Genomic DNA, 24556 nt, shown 5'->3' on the forward strand with positions numbered 1-24556 from the left:
CCCAATAAAATCAGATTACACTGGCCCATAGAAAGGTCCAGATATGACATATGGGAGGAAAACACTTTTCTAAGCCCAGAGTATCCACAGAACTGCAGGGATTTCCCAGAAAAGTACAGAAATATCCCTTTTCTCCCCTGGAAATGTTCTGGTGCTCCACACCATACAAATGAGGACAAGTGAAAGCAGGGCTAATTGTATACATGAGGAATGGTGCAAAACAGAAGTTGATTATAAATTTCCAACATGATTTCTTATACAAAGGAAAATGCCTTTAAGGAAGCTACACTTCATCAAGCAAAGGCTTCTTGGAAGGCCTACTGGCCCTCAGACACTTTCTGGACCTGCATTGGAGCTTTTATCTAAAAAAAAATCTGGTGAGTTCAGCAGGTGATATTTGAGCAAACCCACAAAATTTAGCTAAATACTGAGGCATTTCCAATGCTGACTGTAAATATGACTCAAAACCAAAAGATCACTGTTTGGATCACTATTATACAGAACCATATCATTTCTTTATTATACTTCTCATATGACTTTACCTCCCATGCCAGGAAACAATCTGTCTGTTTGTGTATCTATGTCTGTGTGTTTGTGCGTGTGTGATAGGACAGCATCTAGTCATTGGGAGAGCTCTGCTGTGTGGAAAAAAATTAAGCTCATCTAGCAGCTCCTATCTAATATAAACATGTCACCTATCTTGCAATAATGCCTATCTTATGTGCTAATGATTCTCATGCTTTAGTCATCCAGGTGTTTTGGACTTCAGCCTGGCCAATGATCAGATATTCTGGGAGCTCAAGTGTAAAACATGTGAAGGCAAAAGCTTAATCTGCCATCTTCATTAGACAACAGCATATCTGTACCTATTTGAATGGCATCTGTTAAAGTCCAGAAAACATTATATAAAAATTGGCTGTCAATTGCCAGACTCACAAACAATCCTATTCTCTACAATAATAGAAACTTAACTTCAAAGTCATGGCTTATGGAGGTAATAAGAATGTAAGGATATCATTACTAGGGGGGAGGCTAATACAATAATCCAATTGTAAAAAAAAAAAAAAAAGGAACAGAGCAAGAAAAATGGGCATATACACATCTGAGTGAAGCTAGCAAACTCAACAAGCCACTTTTGGTCAGGATAGCCATTACCATACACATGCAGCCGGACATGATGCTGGGCTTCACCAGCTGCATTTGTTGCTACGCAGGTATATCTGCCAGCATCTTCCATTAGGGCCTTGGGAAGCTGCAGGATGCGTCCTGAAGATTCCAGCTGCTCCAGAACAAAACAAAACAAAAGGACACTGGTGGATTTAGCCACTGAGATTTCCAAGTGAAAACACTCACAAAAAACAGTCATAGTAACAGGTCCTTCCATAAATTACTATATCCTCCATCACACATAGTAATTTATGGAAGGACCTGTTACTTATTTTTTTTAATGTAAAAATATGTATTGTATATGACCATAGGTTGTCACACACAAAAAAAAAACCACAGGCATAGTAAAAAATAGGAAGTAAATGAGATATTAAAATATCACAATAGATGTGACTTTAAAACCAAATTAGATTCCAAAACCTTCCTAAATTTAAATGATGCAGATGGGCCAAACATTTTGTCATTTAGGGTAACTTCATATCAGATTCTAGACCTTTCTGTTCAGACTTCTTGTTTGATTGACAATAACTGACCTGGGCCTTAGCTAAGGCTCATAGGAAAGGTTTTGGGCTCTTCCAAATATAATGGGTTCATTATTATAAATTTTAAAAATTATTTTTTTGAATTGCTGTCCAGAAGTCTTTATCTTGTAGGGGACCTGAGAGGAATTTATTACTAATTTCAGATGACAGGAGACAACAAAATAAATAAGAGCTTCAATTTCATTTTGATCACAGTGACAGAGATGCAGTTGATAGATAGTTTATTATCTTGACAGTAGGAATTCAAGTTAGCTAAAAGTCTCCTAAGACCAATTTGGGTATAGGATAGAAGGACCATATCATCTGCATACATAAGCAGATCTTCCTATTACAAATGTTTGGAGAAAATAACTTTTCATCCCTAATATGTTGGACTATGTCAGACTATTTGTAAAATGTAGTCAATAATGTGCAGAAGATTTTAATACACTTATATAATTTAACAATACTCCGTTTTACTTTTTAGGAATTTGACCGTATTTTACTGAACTGTATTGTATATTATTAAATTTAATTTTAAAAAGATAGAAAAAACCAACCAAAACCAATGGGACAGATATAAGTGGTGATTAACCAATTCTATTCATTTCAATGTGTCTGCTTTAGTAGGGACTAAAGCTGGATTTGGCCCTCTGTCTTCAATATTGGCTCAAAATCCCAAATTGTATTACTAAACTTTTTAGTTTAGCAGTTTAGAAAAATTATGAACAATGAATAACTGTAGTTATTTTGCAAGCTTTGTTTTAGAATTTTTAAAAATCTTGGTGACTTGATTATTGATTACTATTGATTACCAAAGTCCAGATCACAATTCCTGGCTCACTCTTTTCAACATTTTATAGATTAAAAATAGGGAGCTTGTTTCACCAAGAAGCCATGTTGGTTTTGGACAACTATGTCAAGGGGTTACATGCCACCAATGGTGATAAACCATAGTTAGTTCACATCTCAGTACTTACTCTAACATTTGCTCTAGCTGTATTTACAGGTTGATTGTCTTTTAACCATGTGATAGATGGGCTGGGTATGCCATTGGCAATGCACTGCAGGGTTACCGGTTTGTGGATGACCACAGATCGCTCAGCAGGTCCAGTTGATTTTATTGTTGGAGGGACTGCAAAAATAAACAAAAAAAGTTTATGTAACAACTGCACAAATATAATAATGTATAAAACATCTCTAAATGGGCTAAATCAGCTCCTGTTATCCATGTATATCTATCAGACCATAGAAGTCCATGGAACAAGTATCTTAATGATTTGAGATAAGCCAAACACTGAACATGCATTTGTCTCTGATAATGGAACTGGTTATTTAATTTCCTCTGGCTACTGGGTATTGAATGCCCTTGCCAAAATGGTAACTGGGTATTTAACTCCCCTGTCTCAATCCACACAATCTAGGACAACATCAATATTCTTGCATCAAAATGTGGCATGTTTCCCACTCTTTGCTTTACTGACTAATGATGATGATGGAAAAATCTCATGACATTCCAAAACATCTAATTTCCCTATACATTGTGGAGTACAGCAGGGATGGGAAACATGTGGCGCTGCAAACGTTGGATAGCAACTCTCATCACTTGTTATAGGAATGGAAAGAAAATTTGAAAATATTCAAAAAAAGTAGTCAAAAAGCATGTTTCTTGAGTGCCAGGAAACTCTGTTGAGAGGAAACATGAACTGATTAGAATTTTTGCAGTTCTTGACTTATTCTTCTCCTGGTTTTTTGTTTTGTTTTGTTTGTTTTTAATGCAGAAAGCAACATTTTCTGCACAGGAAACAACATATTATTATTATTATTATTATTTATGCAGAAAAATCTGTTTCCTCTGCACTAAATGCTGTCCTCCATACAAAAACACCATATGCAACACTGTGTGCAGAATAAGTCTCAATCTGTGGATAGTCTTAGAAACTGCACAGTTTTTAAAGTCTTTCTCATAGGGGAAGAAAATAATCAAAATTATTTCAAGGATGAAAAAAGCAAATAATTGTATCCCTTTGGCTAACCTAGCTAGTTCTGACAGAAGATGGTTATAGAATCATAGCACCATAGAATTATAGAGTTGTGACCCCAAGTGTACAACCCCCTGCTAATGTAGGAATTCACAGCTAAAGCATCCCTGACAGATGACCACCCAACTTCTGCTGAAAAAGCTCCAGAAGAAGAGAGTTCACCATCTTCTAATGCAGTCTGTTCTACTTTCAAGTAATTCTTACTGTCAGAAAGCTCTTCCTACTACTTAGTTAGAATCTTATTTTTTGCAATTTGAATCAACTGTATTTCTGGAGCAGCAAGATAAAAACGTCTTCCATCTTCCATGTGACACTCCATCAGGAGAGTGAAGATGGCTATCCTAGCACCACTCCATATTTTTCTTCTTCATACTAAACCCACTTCTGTCAACTGTTCATCATAATACTTGGTTCCCAGACTGTTTACCATGTTGGTCACCCTCTCCTGAACATGTTCTAGCTTGTCAATATTCTTTTAAAACAGCATCTAAGGAAGTAGGCTCAGGTCTACAAAATCTCATGCTACCCTCTTCTTTCTTTTAGTTAGTTTCAAAGACACTACAAGATCCCTTTGCATACTTTTAAAACTATGGCACCCAAAACTGGACACTGTAAGCCAGAGGAGATCTGACCAAAGCAGAATCTGTGCAACAACTTTAGTTGATCTGTCTAACAACATCAGGAGGGCCATATATTCTCCACTCTTGTACTAGAAGGAAGGGAAGGTGCACTGGGTTCTCTCTACATTTCTCTCCCATATATCTGAGTTTGGCTTTATGTCCAAGTTGCACTAAGAACAATCAGTAAGGACAGTAGTGGACAAATTCAATACTACTAATTTTAACAAACAGTATAAATCTTCCCTATGTAATTAAAATTCTGAAATTCTGTTCCAGTGTATCAAGTAAACTACATAATTATACCTACATGTTATATATACATATACACACACATTCCTCCCTTCAATTATCCCTACTGGAGAAAAAACTCACCATGTACAGTAACAGCAAATTCCTTTTTGTTATCACCAGCCTTGTTTGTTGCAGAACACTGATAATGACCGGTGTCTGACACTTCAGCCCGTGAAATGAGAAGCTTGCGTCCATTCAGTAAGATCTTATAACCAATTCCTCCTTCAATAGGCTGGCCATTTTTCAACCATCTAGTGAATGGAAAGCAGATTTTTAAAATGCCTTGTTCATATAAAATAGAATTACAACTGGTAACATTTTTATATACCGAGAGATTGACTTCAAAGTCTGGGTTTACCATGGTAACATGTAATATGGGCACTCAAATCTCAAAATTCTCATACTATATAAGCTGTTGAGTCCCATGTCATTGGGCCAGTGAATCCATTTGGATTTTAATCCAAACTAAGGAGCACAACCTAGTTTGATGATAATTTCAGCACCTCAGATGGGTAATCCTTTAAAGTTCTGACTTTAGACCGAAGCAGATTGACCACTGACATGGAAGTCACTAGCACCCACTAGGTTCAGAAGGGAATAATAATGTAACCACATCAGTCTCCTGAGACTGCTGAACAATACAGTGTCTGGATTGGCCTGGCTGATATCAGTGGGGAAAAACCTGTTCTCCTACAACCTTGATCCACAAGGTATTCCAGCTTCCACTTCATACAGCTAACCTCAGATACCTTGAGCTGGAGAAAATATTTTCCTACTTTAAACCTGGATGTGAGTCATCAGGACACCCAGCCTGAGTCTGACATTTGCACACATTAGCTCCATAACAAACAGGTTATATCCCTATTGGATAAAGCACAGGGAGTTATCCCATCTATGCTGAAGTGGTAGCAGAGAAAAAGAAGGTAAGAAGTTTCCTGAGGAAACTTAAAAGAGGGAAGGGAAGAAAATGGTGAATGAACCCTGGGACCAGAACAGAATAATCTCCATATCAGACCAGAACTACACTTGTACCACATAGACTTTCCCAGTGGCCTTTGAAGCCTCCTGCTAGTAACTGGACCTTGAGCAAAGACATCATAATAAGAAACAAAACAGCACAATAGGCCCTTCACATCCATGCATTCTTTACCCATGGATTCAACCATCCACAGTTTAAAAATATGCAAAAAATATATAAACTGAGGAGCAGCAGCAGCAGCAGCAGCAGCAGTAGTGAGGGAGAGAGGCAGCGTTTGTGGGGCTTAGCTGGCCCCTGGAATATCCCCCCTCCCACCTGGCAGCCCAGCAGCAGCAACAGAGGCAAGGGCACCGCCCAGGGCCCTTTAAAAAGAGGCCCAGGAACAGCACCCTCGGTGAGGAGCAGCAGCAGCAGCAGCAGTGGTGAGGGAGAGAGGCAGCGTTTGTGGGGCTTAGCTGGCCCCTGGAATATCCCCCCTCCCACCTGGCAGCCCAGCAGCAGCGAGGGAGAGACTGTTTGGTGAAATTACTGATATGGGCAATAAAAAACGCTGTAGAACAAGCCCTGATACAAATAAGCATAACAAAGCTTCCAAACAGCTTAAAATCGATGACTTACTTGTTAATGAGGAAACTGTGAGTATTCCATCTACATTGGCAAACTCAAACTTAGAATTTACAATTCCAACTGCTAACAACTTTCTTGTGTTGGGAAAATAAAATGAGCTTTTATCTGAACTTTTAGCATCTTCAGGGAGTGAGCCGGTTAACATTCATGAAGGGGTGTCCCTGGAACTAAATGAGTCCGTATGGGAGAAACTGCCAGATACTGAGAAGGAACAACTCACAAAGCAAAACAAGATAAATCCTCCTGACTTTGTGACAAAACAATGCCTTTTAACAGCTCATACTGTTATCTCAATTTATGAGCGCTTAGGGAAAATTGTTAATCAGGTAGAGCTTCTCAAACATTCCTTTGAGACTTTCATGCAGAAGCAATTAGTGGCAAAAGAAAATTCAGATTATGTCAATAGAGAAATATCCAGTAAAGTGAGGATTCCCACTACCAACAACCCCAGAGGCAGTCTACCAGTAACTTCTAAGGAGATGGGGGAAAGAAACCATAGCAGGGTTTTACAAGTAAACCAAGTTATGTTGCAAATTGCTTTTAACAGTATAAATAACGGCAGATGGAGGTCCAATGGAACCATTAGATCTTCGCTGAGCCAACTTCTACAAGTGCCCTCCTACGACATTGATATCCTTGCGGTGGAATGGCTTCCTAATATATCAACTTATAAGCGAATCCTGTTAACTTTTGAACAATCTACAATTCCTCTCATGTTGTTAAAAATGAAACCTTTTTTATTCAAGTTCCAAATAATTCCAGCACAGGTTTTTCGTGATCAAATTATATCTCCCCTGTTCCCTAATAAGTATGGTAGTGGGGGGCTTGCAGATCAAAGTAATGCTCACTTGATAATTCCTAAAGGAATCCCTAAAGAGACCTTGAGTAAGACCACACCAAAGCCCAACTTAGTTAAAACCTCCAACAGTATGGCAGAGAGGCAACCCACAGAGAAACAGGCCACAGATCCAAGTGACTTAATAATTAATATAGAACAACATGACATCACATCCAGAGTAGAGGACCTTAAAAATATGCTGCTTACCACAAAGGATTTGGCCATACCACTGTGGAATTCAATAACTACTGCTGAGGTCCATGAGGTGGAGAGAGCTTTAGATATGAGTTCTATTGATGCTCTCTTATCAATGAATAAAAAGGACCTTACAACTATAACTACAGTACAACCTTTGGAACCTAAGAGAGTTAACACTGTACCCTCTCTGCATGAAGCATCCAACAAACAAAAGGATCCAGCTCAAACAGAACTCTTGAATATTGATGATGACATGGACTTAACATCAGCTTGACAACTAAGCTTATTATGTTGGAACATCATGGGCTGGGGAAATAAGTTCCATGATGCAGATTTTGCAAATTACCTTCAAACTTTTAAAATTCTATGTTTACAAGAGACATGGGCGCTTGAAACTAATTTGCCATCTCTCTATGGATTTCAAGCATTTTCTGTTCCCGCAGTTAAAAGTTGTACAAGAGGCCGTGGTAGTGGCGGTCTTACAATATTCATATCTGTTGATTTACAGGCGGAGATTCAACCAATAACTTGTGCCTTTCCACATTGTATACAGGTGCTAGTCATCAAGAGCATGTGTTTTGGTTCCTTAATTTGCATAAATGTTTACTTTCCCCCTAACTTAGCAAAGAACGTAGGTCCTAACAATATTTGGGATAGCTTATCTGAAACCATATTTTCTTTGGAGAGTCAATATCCCTCTACAAGGCTTTTACTCTGTGGAGACTTTAATGCTAGAATTGGAAATGACTCAAGGCAGGTGGAGAGTACTAACCAAGGATCAACTGCTTATATTGCACCTGTCCCTAGGGTCTCAAAGGATATAATTACCAACAAAGCTGGCTTTAAGCTTATAGAAATTCTTTCTTTGCATGGCTTGCAGTGCCTTAACGGAACCCATTACGATCTGACATCAGGTCCATATACTTATGTTACCAACAGGGGAACAAGTACAATAGATTATATAATAGTATCTGCAAATCTGGTTCCTGATATTTGTAAATTTGAAGTTATTAGTCGTGTTGAAAGTGATCATTTCCCATTGTCATTATTATTTAATACTGGGTCATTTCACCCCCCTTGTACTCCCCAAAATTTAAATTTAAATTTAAATCTAAATGGAATTCATATAGGAGAACAGAGAATACGGTGGTCAATTAATTTGGGCATCTCAGTCCATCAGATACTGGAGAGTATTACCTTTAAGTCCCTACAATCAGCTATTTTAAATTCCACTTCAGATATTTTATATATTTTTCAAACCATCATTCAAATGCTTAGGCCCAAATTGGTGAGTAACAAACAATTTAATCCCAACACGGTACCAACTAACAAATGGTTTGATTTGGAATGTCGAAATGCTCGGAAAGCACTGATGAAGTGCTCTCGGCAGGCACTTAGAAACAACGACAATCTCTCTCCTGACATCTTAGCCTCTATGCGGTCATCCTATAAGGCACTCTTAAAACACAAAAAAGATGAATATATTAGAACACAATGGAAACAACTAGCGCAAGCTGTTACAGAAAAAAATGAGAAACAGTTTTGGGATATTACAGCTTCTGGCATGAATAAGATTAGACCGGTTATTGTTGGGCATATTACATCACAACAATGGTATAGCCATTTTAGTAAACTCTATGGAGTTACAAATGCAGAGCATCACTCTTTTTTTGATTTAAAAACTACCTATCTGCCTCAATGGCCCCCAGTTTCAGAATCTGAGATAAAAAAGCTGATTGCAGCTTTGGCATTGAATAAAGCCCCAGGAGAAAATATGATGCCCCCAGAAATATATAAAAACTTTTCTGATTGGTGGGCTCCAATATTAGCTAAGGTGTTTACCCAAATCAATAATACCGGGATAACTCCAGTAGGCTGGAAACAGAGCGTAGTTGTCCCCATATATAAGAAGGGAGATAAGCAAGATCCTAATAACTATCGGCCCATAAGCCTTCTGGACGTGGATTCTAAGCTATATAGTAGATATCTATTAAATAGACTGGAGGATTGGGAATTTAATAACCAGATTATTTATCCTGAACAAGCTGGATTCAGGGAAGGCCAGAGTACTATTGACCACTGTTTGACTCTTTATTATTTAGCCCAGAAAGGAATTGAAGGCCCTACAAAACATCTGTTTGTTGCCTTTATTGATCTAGCAGCAGCCTTTGATTCAATTGATAGAAACTTGTTATGGCATAAATTGGCCAATACTAATATAGACAACCGCTTATTGTTTTTGATTAAGGAACTTTATACCAATACAACAGCAAGGATAAGAGTTGGTACCTCTGGCTCACTAACTGATCCTATTCCTACAAATAAAGGAGTTAAACAAGGATGCCTCTTGGCACCAACACTTTTTAATCTATATTTGAATGACATCATTCCAGCACTTTCTGGCCCAGAATTTTTTCCACCTACACTTGGACCAAAAAAGATCTCTATTCTGTTATATGCTGATGACATGGTTCTAATTTCACTTACACGTATAGGTCTGAGAAGGTTACTTTCCAAGCTAGAGGCATTTTGCTCCAAGGAAAAGCTTGTTATCAACTATAATAAAACTAAGGTAATGGTTTTTGGGAAAAGACACTCTGATTTTCGTTGTTCTATTAACGGTCATCAGATTGAACAATGCAGAGAATTTAAGTATCTCGGCATTCATTTCACAGAAAACCTCTCTTGGAAGCCCCATATAGAAGCTAGTAGAGCAGTAGCTGTGAGATCAATTGGAGCAATCCTTAGATTCTATAATCAGGCAGGGGGTCATCTAGTTGCACCTACTGTCAAAATATATCAGAGTAAAGTTATAACCCAGATTCTTTATGGTGCTGCCGTGTGGGGCTGGGATGATTCCCAAATGGTCAAACTGGAGGCCATCCAGAATATGTTTCTCAGGAAATTGCTCCTACTTCCACCTGGCACGCCCGCAGCCTTGGTCCGGGCTGAGGTTGGCCTGCCTTCCATTAGAGCTCGCATTTACTTTACTTTACTTAATTATTGGAGATCTGTTAAAGATTCTACGCTTAAGGTTTTTCCTAAGTTGTGTTTTCAATATTTATCAACCTGTAAAGTCTGGAGCTCAAGACATCAGAGGCTGCTTGAATTATATCCTGCTCTAACTGAAAATTCTTCTAGTTTGAATTCAAGAGAGAAGCTCCGTGAATATATTTTTAACCATGATGTGAATCTGGATAGGGTGGCTATTAATAATTCGAAATTTTCCAATTGGTTTAGATTATATAAATTGGACCATCAGATGGCTATGTATCTAGGGAATCTTACATTTCTAAAGCTTAGACAGGCTTTTACAGCTCTTCGCTTCCAAACAATGCCCTCAGCCATGATTGACGGTAGATATTCACATACACCTAAGGATTCCCGTTTATGTATTTGTGGAGCCCCAGAAATCGAGGATTTGCCTCATTATTTGTTTTCTTGCTCACTATATACTGGTCCAAGAACAAAATTTATGGGATCTATTCTGTCCAATTTACAGTCTAATACCATTTCTGAAAAGATTTTTTATCTCTTGTCTGATATTGATTCTAAGGTAACTTATAAGGTTTCATTGTTTGCTTCAGCAGCAAACAAAATTCGGGCAAGGGTAATAGCAGACATTGCAGTTGATTGTCAGGGGGATGACTTTATCTAAACTTTGAAGCTGTTTTTTTTTTTTTTTAAAATGTTTTTAATGATTCTTAGGTGGATGATCTTATCCAAACCTTGAAGTGGTTTTTCTTTTTTTTTTCTTTTTCTTTTAAAGTTGTTTTATTTAATTGATTGGAAGTATATTATGTATTAAATCTGGATGCTATTTGATGCTATTCGATGGAATATTTTATAATTCTGAATTGCTGTTATTGGTTTTATATTTTATCATGCGAATGGCCTTTGGCTTAAGCATTAATAAAGATTGATTGATTGATATATAAACTGCAAAAAGCAAACCTTCATTTTGCCATTTTATGTAAGGGACATCACTTTACTATTCTATTCTATTTAATGGGACTTGAGTATCAATGGATTTTGGTATCCACAGGGTCCTGGAACCAAACTACAGCAGATATCAAGAGCCTTGTGTATTTCAATTAGTCTTTATGAAGGATGGCGGAAAGGGATTGATAGTCACACCTAACCTCTCCTCCAACTATTTGTTTTCCAGATAAACTAAATAAAGACTGGAGAGACAGCGGTGGGGAGAGAAGAGCTTTAAAAAAAGTGGCGCCTAAGACCTACAGTATCTTTTTGCTACATCTAGAAAACAAGTTTGTAGCTAAGGAAACAGAAATATTATGGAAAAGGTAAAACATCCAAAGTTAATTGAGCCCTTTAGAACCCAGGGTATATCAGTGGCAAACATTTTCCTACTTTAAACTTGGATGTGAGTCACCAATACACCCAGCTTGAGTTTGATGTATACACACATTAATTCTTCTTTCTTGAACAAACAGGTTATATCTCTATTAAAGCTTAAAGCACAGGAAATTATTACATGCATAAGGGAGGAGGAAGAGGATAAGGATGATGATACCAAGCTAGCCCTCTGGAAAAAAGCAACTGAGTCACAGTGTATTAGATATATATTTCCAATAGCAATCACTTAAGACAAAATGGCGGCAGCAGCATGAGAAAGACATTCTATCTCTTTGCTTTAATTTTTCCTTGTGATCAAATGTTTCTGTATTTAATTTTTATATTCACCCAAATTTCACATCAGAAAAAAAATTAGGGTTGGTTAGTTTTATACATTTTACCATAGCCCCTTACGTGATTGTTGGCATAGGTGTCCCTGTTGCTGGACAGTCCAATTCCAGTGGACTATGGAGAATCACAATGTAGTCTGAAGACTCATCTCCCCCTTCTATATTTGGTGGAACTAAAGAGAAGAAAAGCAAAGGAAGGGCATCACAGAGAGAAATACTCTGAGAATTTATTCATTCATTCATTCATTCACTCTTTTCTACTGAATATTTTAAAACTGTTTTGACTCCCCTTCTTCTTTAATAGAGCACATTTTCTAGAACAAAGATAATCTGGGACTTATAATCGGTTTATTTACAAGCTGGAAAGCAAATACAGAATTAGTTTCTGAACCACAACAGTTTACTGAAATCTTAAAAGAATTTTCCAGCTAAATCTTAAACCTGCAGATTTTCAGTTTTCACAGCACACTCTCACTATACGTCAACTGGGCAAAGCAATCTCTGTAACCCTACAATCCTGCAGATCGATTCGATCCATAACAATACATTCCAAGCTAATTAGAGAGAGTATATGCCAGGAATAGTTTCTTATAAACTTAATATGGTTTGAGGTCAGAGACATTAGGTAGAGTCTAAAATATTCTCACTCTTCTTTGTGAAAATACAATTTTTGGTAACAGGCTTAAATCATAAAAGCTGAATTTCTTTCCCACACACCTAGGATTTCCACATCATATTTGATTTCCTTCTCTCCTGCTATGCTCGTGGCCACACATACATACTGCCCATGGTCAGCCTCTCCGATGTTCAGGATCTCCAGCTTCCTTCCACCAAACACAATGTGGAGGTTGTCGCTTGCTTTCACAGGAACTCCATCCTTTAGCCAGGTCAGTAAAGGAGGCGGGTTGCCAGCTGCATTACACTCCAGCACCAGCGAACTGCCAGCAACCACTTGTTTGTTCTGGATTGTTTCAGAGTCACCCTCAATAACTGGAGGAACTGGAAAGAAAATGAAGAGAGAAGAAGAGAGGGTTTTTTTTTTCCAAGCCAAAAAAAGGTATTATGAAACTTAATTAATATGATCTCTTTTTACTTAATTCAGCCCTCAGGGAATTTTCCAGGCCAACATTCATTGTACAATTGTCTTGCCTCATGAACAGAATTTCTGCAGGGGGTCCAGATGGCATCGTTCATTTGCAACTGTCCTTGTTTTCTGCTGCTTCTTCAAACTATTTTCTTTCAATAAAAATGGAATAATGGCATAACATTTAACCATTTGTAGCACAAGGAGCCTTCTATCTGGAAGCACCCATTTCCTCAATGAACACTATTTTCTGGCTAGGTAGCCCCATAACCATAAACAGTGGTTCTCCCTGGTAAAACTTGCTTATTGGTAAAATTTGTTTCTCAGTAGTAAAACTTGCTTACAAAAGGGAAGAAGAAGAAAAAAAACAAGACTGGTCTAGGTGGATTTCATCACTAGCAAAATAAAATTAGACTGCCCAGTAAGTGCATGCTTTTGAATGTGTTCTCAGTGATGCCAACAGGTAATGTTTATTGCCAATCTAGACATGAACAATACTGATTGTGGAGATGGAAATTATTGAAGCGTCATGAGTAAGAATTATTTTCTTTCCAAATTCCTAAAAGGTTGGGAAGGTATGATTTGAAACACAAAGTAGAAGTGGGGAGATGAAGCTGAACCTTCAGCCATGCTTCTCACTGATGCTTCATGGGGCTCAAAGTGATTCCCCACTAGGAGGAAAATGGCGGTGGAGAAGTGTCCAGTGGCACCTTAAAGACTAACATGTTTTATTTGGCTTTTTTTTTTTTTTTGACTGAGCCAACTTCATCAGTTGAAAGGATTCTTGCTTACATCTGCCAACTGAGTTCAGCAGGGAGTGGGGAACAGAAATACAAAAGATAGAAATGTTGCCAATTATCTAAAAATTAAAAAAATCAGGGTGATTTTTCACTCAAAGAAAATTGCAAGGAGGATGAGGGGAAGGTTCAGTTCTCTCTCTCTCGTACTCAAATTACATTTGATAACATATCTGCTCAACTTAATATGAATTGGGTTCATCCTTGAAACAGGTGAATGCCTGCCAAATCAGGCCATAAGATGCTAAAGAGTGGATTTAAACCAAGAAGAAGCAGGAGTTGTTGTCATCAGGTCTAGAAGTTGTCAAGTTGTGCATAATAGATTCCACCTTTGTGAACACACGTTTAAATAATAACCACAGCCAGGCAGACAGTCTATGATTATAGCCCATATCTTCTTACCATAGACATCCACTTGGAATACTTTTTCAGCAGTCCCAGCTACGTTGGTGGCCTGGCAGGTGTACTTAGCAGAATCAGAGGCTTGAGCTCGAGGAATCTGAAGAAATTGTCCCCTTTCCAGATAAAGGGCTTGCGGGTTAGAAATAATGATGTGCCCATCTTTATACCATGTTATTGCAGGAGATGGGATTCCCCTTGTCTCACACTCTAGCTTTATCATACTGTTTAGCAATGTTGACACCTCTGTGGTAATATTTCCTCCTTTTATTGCTGGTGGGACTGTTAGCAGCGAAGCAAAAGAGAAAAACAACTGTAAACCAACATACAAAGAAGACAAATACAAAAAGCTTTAAAAGTCTAGGTCAGTGGTTCTCAATTTTTTCTCCTTTGGGACCCCCTTTACATCTAAATCTGGACATTATCCCCCCCCCCCCACTTGACACAGTATATGAATAAAAATATTTTGTTTGTTCAGTGTGCATATTTTATTCACACATTCATGTATATTTATATTTTAACATCTTATACGGAAATAGCTCTCCTCCTCCTTCTTCTCCCCATTCCCCCCAACACAGGCTCCAAGCATCCTCCTTGACTTTCCCTTTCCCTCCAGGACAGAAAAATGAGGGGAGGTCAGGACCTCCATATTCTGCACCCCCTTGCACAACTCTCTTGCTGACCCAAGGAGTCCCAACCCACATTTAGAGGGCCACTGATAAAGAGGACTTTTTTCTTTTAACAATCTGGGTTTTAAAATGCCCCGCATTGAGTTATGATTGTCTCCCTATTACAAAAGCAAAACAAAATAAAGTCATACATTGGTGTTGAGAAAACAGTTTCAAAATAATATAAATCACCCCCTGATTGCCAAGGGATATTTGAGACCAACTATGTGAAAGATGTTGTAGCATAAGCTTTTGTAGACTTGGGCCCAGTACAGACTGGTGCTTTGCACCAGCCTGGGGCCAAAAGAAGGGCTCAGGAGCATGTGGATGCTTCGCTCTCCTGAGCCCTACCATGTGCTGCGGGCACCATCTTGGCATGCCACCGTTTACACAGGGTACACAATGATGACATTCATGCAGCTCAGCACCCAAATAGCGCAGCACCACACAGATGTCATCATTGTGCACAAGCACACCAATGGCACCCCATGCATGACGGAAAAAGAACCCACTGGGAATGGGTTCTTTTTAAGCCTCACAGAGGCTGCAGCATTTGTCTGCTGCAGCCTCCATCCAGGGCAGAAAGGGGCAGTGTCTGGCTGCCCCTTTCTGTTTGTCTGTATCCATCCTTAGTCTGCTTCCTCAGATGCATGAGGTGAGTTAGATAAAATGACTCACAATGAGAAAAACATGGTGCTGTTCACCAGGATATCTCGGAAACTTCTCTTCATCAAGCTGAAGAGGTTTCCATTATATGCTTGTATCTATTTTATTTTATTTAGTTTATTTATTTATATAACCCCTTATATCCCCAAGTGGGACCCAAAGTGGCTCACAAAAAACAATCAGCTTAAAAGAACAAAATGTTAAAACACAATTAAAATCGTCTTATTAAAATGATAGATTAAAATACTATAAAATCATTAAAAACATACACTAATTTAAAATTGTATATTTTATAACTCCCCCCAGAAGAAGCTTCTTTGCAAGTAATCACACATTAAATGCCTGCTTGAACAAAAAGGTCTTTGCCTGCTAGCAGGAGAAGAGGGAAAGAGCCAGCCTAGCCTCCGATGGGAAGGCATTCCAAAGAGTGAAAGGGTGGTTCTCTCTCATGCCCTCACCAAGTAAGTGGGATGGAGAGAAAGCCCTCCATGGATCTTAAGATTCTGGCAGGCTTGTATAGAGGGATACTGTCTTTCAGATATCTGTACAAATAATTGAAGAGGCAGGGTTATCTCTAAACAGTGCCACCTTGAAAATACAAAGTCAAATATGCAGAATTTATACATATCCTTATTCAGCTTTCAAGAGGTATTTCACTCTGAAGTTGTTTCATTTTTATCTGCTGTTAGATCTCCTCTTTCTGCTTTTCTCACTCTTTTTCATGTTTTTATGATTTTTATATTTTGTTAGTCAATTTGAGCAATTCTTTTTTTTTAAAGGGGGGAATAGCAAGGCGTCTTAAAGAAATAATAAAATACTTCCTGCATTAAGGACTGCCAGATTAAAGTTGAAGCATGGCTTCAAGACAATGGAACTTCAAAATAGCATTTGTTGTCTATTACAGACTGTCAGGGTCTAAAGTCCTTTATAAACCCTCTACTTTTACAATATCTCTGAGAGGCATACCCATTTATAGAGGGACAAGGTATATGGATTTGTTTTCAATATACGTTGAATGTTTCCCTGAACAACACAATAGCTATGATTGTCATATTCAAAAAGACCCCCTCTGAAAGACATGTTAATATGTGTATGGTGGGGAAGGAGAGGAAGACAGTATACATACACATTTAAAAGAGAGAACCTCACACATAAACCTTGAGGTCCTACCTGTGCCCAGGCAGTAAATTGAAAAGAAAAGGAATAGGAGGAGGGATTAGTGTGTGTGTGTGTCTGCATGCGTGTGTGCATACATGTGCATGTGTGTGCATGTACCCACACACAGACACACACCCTTACTTCATTAGCCCTCATTAAACCTCCACAATGTCAGCCAGTCCAGAATACTGAAATCAAAACAAAACTGGTGTCAGAATGACTAGTGAGAGCCTTGAGATGAATCTTATAATTTTCCTGTGATTTTGAGAACCACAAATATCATTTCAACACCCCCTGCTGATTTCAGCATGCCTTGAAATCCAAAACAATTCCCTTTGCTGTGGAGGCAGCAGCATATGCAGTTTTCCTGCCAACAATAATGTATGCAAGCTAATCGTTTGCAGATGCTTATAAAAGACTCTGCAAGGCTCTGCCACTGTACACTCATGGAGGAGGTAAAGTACAGACACCCATGTATGTTCTGTGCTTCCAAACAAAAGCAATAGATCCACAACCTGCCAAGAGTTTTCAAGGTATCATAATTTTAAATGGCTCTTTAGACGTATTAAAGGGTACAGAGGTAAAAACAGCTTTGAAGACACCTCCTGGTCACCAGGTTCTTTTCAGTTATTTGCTTATTTAAGATCTCTTAAAACAAACATTTTTCTACACATTATGGAAGGGCTTCATTTGAAGGGCAGTCTTCTTGACCTCACTATGAACATACAATTTGAACAAGAACTCAAGACCTCTTTGACCATGTCAGCCATAAAAAAAAAAAAAGACTGAGAGATTGTGGGTAAAGAGGAACCTAGTATTATGTCAGTTCATACGTAAAGGATGTCCACAGGAAAACTGCAGCAGAGAGAGATTGCACACAAGCCCAAAGCTCTTTCCCCTTTCATACGTGATATAACCTTTCTCTGAACAAGGTTCATGTAACTCCTATATAAATGAAAGGAGATCAGAACTTTCTGAAAACCTATTTTAAAAGGGAACACTGAAAATATGTTCTATTTAGCATCACTATAATAGGAAGTCTTTGCTTCTCGGAATAATTTCAATTAAGGTAAGACTGATTTACTTTCCTGCTACTTTTTTGAACATTATTCATGGGCTGATGGTTCACATCTTTCTGATCAATCACATCTCACTACAGCTATCATACCTATATTTGTTCACTGAATTCCATGAAAGTATTTATGACTATTATAAAGAACATGTCCTCCTAAAGTGCTAGATAAAAGCCAGAGCGCCTTGTATGCACTCAGTTTATCTGCAGGCAAAATAAGGATAAATATCTTGCAAGAGTTCAAGTGGAAGTTGATTAAGATAAGAACAAAAAGAGAACCAATGCCAAAATAATTTAAATCTCACACTCAGTCCTACACACTTGGCAACACAGAATGCAAACATTTTAAAATTCCAAGGCAGGGAATATCAGATTAGGGCAATATGCTAAAATATCTACAGGCAATTTTGACCAAATAGAGCTGTTACACAGCATGGAAGCCATAACCAATGAAATGCAAGATGAAGTCATTTAAAAATATGAGAAGCAAAAATATTAGAAGCACAAAATACTAGAAGAAGGTCTTGGATATCAGATACGCTATTTGTAGTAGCACAGTTTGCATTGTTTCTTTTTTTCCAGGACTATCAGGAAATAGTGGGAAAAGTACAGGAAAACTAAACAAAGAGATGCAACATAACTGGAGAACAATAGGTACAACTTTACAGTGTGTCAATTTGGCCTGGCATGCAGCTTTAATACTGGGTATCAGACAACTCACCTGTCATCTTGATCAGTCAAGAGGTAGCCACAGAGAATGACTGGAATCTACATGGTCATAAGGCACTATGTAGTTTCCATGTCGCAAGGTACTGAGTCAGGCCCCAGACTCTTAAGCTTGGCCTGATTCTGGAAGCCTAAACTCACAAGGTCCTTTGAAGAGACCCTCAAAAGGAAGGATTATTCATCTTCATCATATTTATTTATACACTTCCTTGAAAAATGGAACTGTTAACATGCCAAGCTACAACACACTAAGCAAGCATTCCCACCCTGAATCTGAGGGAACATGGATGGCAATACAAATGCAAACTGGATGAACATGGGAACCTTGTTTATATGTTCCCCAGATGCACCCGAATGAAGCCCTTGGTTTCAGCATCTGCCTGGAGAAGGCACATCTTCTTTGATTGACTGGCCTCCCAGAGGCCCACAAAACATGAGCCTGTGAGACTGAGAGCAACATGCTAACAGAAGAAGAGAGTGGTTTACCTGCTGTCCATAATGCCCTGCAGCATATGTATAGGTCACATGGTGAGTGGGGGGATCCTTGTTTTTCAACCAATTTTTCTGAGAAGATGTAAGTGGTTCTATTTGCTATAATGTGCTTACAATTTATATAATATGTCCAGTCCCTTGGAACTCATTTTGCTTGCATGGTAATCCCATATGGGCACACATGTCTTTGTAAAGAGCATTTATTAATATAAACATAACACCTGAATTTCAAAAATGACATATGAATAAGTTGTGTTAAATATAACCTCACCATAGCACTACCTTTCTGCAGTGGTGGGATTGCATGCTTCTGTGAGGCATGAAGCTATGCTGATGACAGCAGTCCTGCTGGACAGGTCTCCCATGTCAGGCTTTTGCCAAGGATCCAGACTAAATGTGCCAAACAACTACTGGGCAGCAGTAGTAGTGGGGGGGGGGGTGACACTGGACCACTGAAAAGGAAGAATAAGAAATCTCTTCCACAAGATCAGAGAAATTAAAGGGAAATATGAAACAAAAGTGGGAATGCTACACAACCAGCAGTCAAACAAGATCAAGTATAAATAACAAGATGATGGAAACAATACATGGATGAATTACAGTGTGCCCAGACCATATGCGGGTGCGCTTTACATGGCTTTCAGCATACGCTGAAAGTTGCTTTGGGAGAAGGAGTGGGAATTAGACTGCGCGCGCCTCTGTGCCGCCGCATGCACGAGCCCCATTCATTTAAATGGGGCTCAAGCATAGGCGGAATTCCCTTTATGCGGGGGTGTCCGGAACAGATCCCCCACATAAAGAAAGGGCAGACTGTATATCAAAGAGATGACAGGATGACAGATCTTTTAAAGGAAGAGCCATTTTAAGATGAACCTCCAATTTTAGAAAGTGAAGTGGAAGCTGTGCTCAGAGCACTTGGGAGAATTGAATCACTAGGAACAGATGGCATAACAATGGAGTATGCTTCAAGCTACAGAAATGAAACCTATTCTAGCTGTAATTATTATCTGTCAATAAATATGGAAAACGGGGCCACAGATGGAAAATACTCAATATTCATTATAATCCTCAAGAAAGGGGACACCAGGCAATAATCACTGGACTATTGCTTTAATTTCCTATGCAAGTAAAATGATGCTCAGCATCTACAAGAAAGACATTTACCATAGATGGAGCAAGAAATGCCAGATGTTCAAGCTCGTCCCAGGAAAGGAAGAGGCACTAGGGATCATATCACAAACAGATGCTGGATAATGGACCACACCAAAGAATTTCAAAAGAAAATCAGCCTGTGCTTTATAGATAATAGCAATTGCATAGATTATGAAAAATTGATTATGTAGATTATGAAAATGGGTGGTGCCACATCATTTGATTGTCCTGGACTGAAGAGGTTGCATACCAGGAAATAGAATTGTTTCCATTTGACAAAGGGGATCAGGCAAGCATGCATATCACCCTATCTGTTTAACTTGTACCCTGAAAATATCATATGTAAAGCAGGATTAGATTTAGAGGAAAGAGGTGTGAAAATTAGAGAAAGGAATGTCAACAATTTAAGATATGCAGATGACATCATATTACTAGCAGAAAATAGCAAAAACTTGGAATGATTACTGAAAAAAGTCAAGTTAAGAAAGTGCAAAGGCAGGTTTATAGCTGAACATTAGGAAAACAAAAATAATTACTACAGATGATTTACATAACTTTAAGGTAGACAATGAAGACATTGAAATAGTTCGAGATTTTCCATCTCTTGATGCATTCATTAATCAGAATAGAGACTGGATTCAAGAAATCAGAAGACTAGGACTTGGAAGGGCAGTTGTGAAGGAACTAGACATGATCCTCAAGTATAAAGACATATCATTGAAAATTAAAGTTAGGATTGTCCATGTCATCATAGTTCCTGTTTCTATGTATGGTTCTGAAAGCTGGATAGTGAAGAAAACCAATGGAGAAAATTAACAAATTTGAAAAGCCAAGAGTTCTATGGACAATTGAATAGTGAAATAAATGTGTTCTAGAGCAAATCAAGCCTAAACACTCCCTAGAAGCCAAGATGAGTAAACTGAGACTGTTGTACTTTGGACATATCAGGAGAAGGCATGACTCACTAGAAACAACAATAATACTTGTTAAGGTAGAAAGCAAGCCAGCATGGCATAGTGGTTTCAGTGTTTCATTCCCCACTCAGCCATGAAACCCACTGAGCGGCTTTAAGGAAGCTCTCTCAGCCTCAGGGAAAGGCAAGAACAAATGTCCTCTGAAAAAATCTCGCCAAGAAAACCCTATGATAGGTACACAACATACACACACACACAAGGTAGAAGGCAGTAGGAAAAGAGAAAGACCTCATTACAAATGGATAGACTCAATCAAAGAAGCCACAGCCCTGATTCTGTAAGACCTGAGCAGGACTGTTGATAAGAAGGTAACTTGAATACCTCTCATTCATAGGTTCATCATAAGCTGAAGTTGACCTGACCACAGTTAACAACAGTAAATATAACAGAGAGGTAAACGCAAAGAAAGAAAATACTAAAAACAAATATCCAAATGAAGTTCTTTCATTCCCTCCTACTGCCCCTTTAAAAGGTAGTCAACTCAAAAGCATATTAAATTAACAGACCTTTTTGTCTAGGTCTCACACCCACACTCTTAATGACTGTCTGCATTCGGGGACAAAGAGGCTGGAAAAAGTAACTAAATATATCATCTCATCTAAACCTATACCCTATTTTTTTTAATTTGAAACCCTAGAGCATGCGGTCAATTTTCATTACACAGTCTTCCCCACCACAGATTATTTCCTTTTCTGCCTCCTGTCTGTCTTCATTCTCTCCCACTCCCAAGCAGCCTTGATGTGCAGCATCACTAATGACCTCTTAAGCAGTCAAGCAATTTATCACAAGTCTTCTGTCTCAATTACTGTATGAGGTTCAAGTTGTTCTGCCTGGTTTCTGTCAAGGCTAGACAATAATTACAATAAACCCTACATAAATCTCTGCTGCTCTCCTTTGCCAGCCTTCCTTCCTCAGGGCATGCTCACAATCTGTGTGTTGGAGAAAGCCTACAGATCTTCTTTATGTTGCCATGAACTTTAAAAGTAAGGTCATGTGCTGAGTTCAATAGACTTCTCCCTGATGAAGAGCCCAATGAAGACTGAACTTCTTCTGACATAAACTGTTTTATTATATTAAAAAAAAAAATCACTGGAGCAATCAATCAGACATCACACACTTTTAATAACTTCATCAAAAGTTCTTTTCCATCCCCATCCCAAATTCTCTTTCACACAAGGCTGACCTGTTTGCTTTTGACCCAGTCAAATGACAATTTTCTGTATTTAGACATACACGAGCTTACAAAGTAACTTTGAAAAAGTAATTAATTATAGTTTCACGTAGTCAGACAAAAAGTAGCTATACCTTAGTAACTAAATTATTACTTTTAATATACTTTTAAATCAATCTGAATGCAACAAGCTGCTGCCCCATGGTACACAACACACCCTCCTGCCACACTCTTTCTGTCATCTTCTCAACAGCCACAAAAGTACAAGTGGCAGTAGGATAAATCAGCATGTGAATCAGTTTACTGTAATCCTCCACCATTTAGTAAAGTCACATTGCCATATAACTATAAAAGTTCTTATACCACAAAAGAAGTAAAGTTATTCTTTATTGAGTACAATAGAATGCAGAATTATGTTAATTCTGGAGAAAAGAATTACAGTCGCCCCTTCTAACTCACGGATCTCAGATCCTTGAATATGCGTAGAGGGGTGGCCTCCGCTATTTGCAATGGCGTGCATGTCTGGACCATGCACACAAGGGGGGTGCCCCATTCAAACCTATGGGGCTTGAATAAGTGCGAGCCTCTGTTCTCATGGGGAGGGTCTAGACAGATCCCCCGCAAAAACTGAGGACCAACTGTATTTATGCATAAGTAATTATTTCCAAGTTCTGAGAAAACCCACACAGTGGACAAGTATGATCTAAGCCTTCCCTTCTTGCTGTGTCCACTGACAACATCAGTAGGACTGGGAAGAATATTGGAAAAGATTCTAAATGGCTGAACAACATTGTTTCTCAGCTGTCAAGAAACCCTGTTGTGAAGAATCAGACTACACAGTTTCCAAACACTTTCTTGCAGCAGTAAGAAAATTGCTGAAGTTGCTTAAAGTTGCTTTTTTTCAAGATGATAATTAGTGAAGAATTACTTCTCTACCCACCAAAATTTCAGGCACAGACATACAAGGTGTGTGAAGAAAGCCTGAATCTCATGAGCAACGGACTACCCATGGTTCAGATCTGTTGGTGCAGGATTTGATATGCTTTGGCCCTGTGCCAACGTAAGGCTCACAAGTGAACATACAGTCAGCAGGAGAGATGTGCCTGGTGAGCAAGATAGGAAGGCGTGATCTTGCTACCTTACATACAACTTCCACTGTGGGAAAGTTAATCCAAGCCATTATTTATGACTGGTTCATCCAATCACAAATCTTCTGTATGGAATATTGCCTTGTGTTCAGTATATGGTACAAGACTACAGAGACTGGGTCAACGTTCCAGTGCATCGCCATCTTAACTGGATCTTCATCCATTTCCAGGCAAAATTCAAAGTATTCATTTTGACCCTTAAGGTTCTTCAAGGCTTAGAACCAGAGAAACTACAAGACCATCTCCCTTTGTATCTGTCCACATGCTTAGATCTTTTCCAGGGGATGTTCTCACATGTCTCCAACACATGTGGTGCAGTAGATTTATACTGCCATAGTGGCATTCCTGCTCATAACACCCTGAGTAGAGATCCTTGTGCAGTGAGTGCCTATGCATTATTCTAGCATGGAGCAAAGATCATCCCTTCGGCTCATGTTGTTTTAGATGGAAACTTTTTTACTGACTGTTTGTTATGCTGTGTGGATATTTCTATTGTTACCTAATTGCATTTTAGGTTTTTAAATTTCTTCTTGAGTGGGCCTGTGGTATTTATTATATTCGTAACTAAAAACACTATAAATGATAAAATAGTAAAATTGCATTTTAAGTCAAGAGAGCAGGGAAACTTTTTGCACTGAGAGTGAAAGGCCAGACATCAAGTTCTGGGTTAACTGGGATGGCCACAAGTTTAATACACCAAATACCAGCAACTTCAATACCATTACCCCTCTTTAGCAAGGAATGCAAAGGAAAGGAGGGAGGAATCTCAGGCTCAATGTTTGCATACCAAGACATGCCCAAGAGAGGGCAGTAAGCATCATTGTTATTATCGAACATCTCCAAAAGATTTGTATATACTTACTAAGGTATTTGTAGTCTACATACTTACCGTGGACAATGAGTCTGTGTTCCTTAAGCTGTTTACCAGCAGCATTGGCGGCACTGCACTGATAGCGCCCTTTGTCAATTCTCCGGGCATTCTTAATGTGCAGGATCTGTCCTTTGTCCAATATCTCAATATTAGGGTCTCCTAAGAAGAGGGGTCTGCAGAAAAAAT

The 24556-nt window shown here is 38.6% G+C and overlaps 2 protein-coding genes across 2 annotated transcripts in view; one reads left to right on the forward strand and one right to left on the reverse strand.

Moving 5' to 3' along the window:
• The window catches only part of HMCN1 (hemicentin 1), a 284684-nt gene that overhangs the window by 112431 nt on the left and 147697 nt on the right, over positions 1 to 24556 (reverse strand). Inside the window, exons 30-36 of the mRNA XM_089515825.1 lie at positions 24389 to 24543; positions 14276 to 14554; positions 12710 to 12991; positions 12057 to 12165; positions 4723 to 4892; positions 2669 to 2823; positions 1156 to 1279 (exon numbers count right to left, since the gene is read on the reverse strand). Coding sequence (XP_089371951.1) covers positions 1156 to 1279; positions 2669 to 2823; positions 4723 to 4892; positions 12057 to 12165; positions 12710 to 12991; positions 14276 to 14554; positions 24389 to 24543 — 1274 coding nt within the window. The remainder of the gene's footprint in view (positions 1 to 1155; positions 1280 to 2668; positions 2824 to 4722; positions 4893 to 12056; positions 12166 to 12709; positions 12992 to 14275; positions 14555 to 24388; positions 24544 to 24556) is intronic.
• Positions 7585 to 10941, forward strand: LOC149316566 (uncharacterized). The gene is made up of 2 exons (XM_089515826.1): positions 7585 to 8122; positions 10874 to 10941. The coding sequence occupies exons 1-2, from the start codon at positions 7585 to 7587 to the stop codon at positions 10939 to 10941; spliced, it is 606 nt and encodes a 201-aa protein (XP_089371952.1).

This window comes from Sceloporus occidentalis, unplaced genomic scaffold, assembly GCF_023333645.1.
Source record: "Sceloporus occidentalis isolate IW3139 unplaced genomic scaffold, rSceOcc1.0.p SCAF_3, whole genome shotgun sequence".
Lineage (NCBI taxonomy): Eukaryota > Metazoa > Chordata > Lepidosauria > Squamata > Phrynosomatidae > Sceloporus > Sceloporus occidentalis.

Excerpts from the sequence above, each read along its gene's own strand:
- LOC149316566 (XM_089515826.1), top strand. The coding sequence starts at position 7,585 with ATGGGCTGGGGAAATAAGTTCCATGATGCAGATTTTGCAAATTACCTT. Across the intron at positions 8,123-10,873 it reads TATAATTACCAACAAAGCTG|CAAACAAAATTCGGGCAAGG; the intron begins GCTTTAAGCTTA and ends TTGCTTCAGCAG.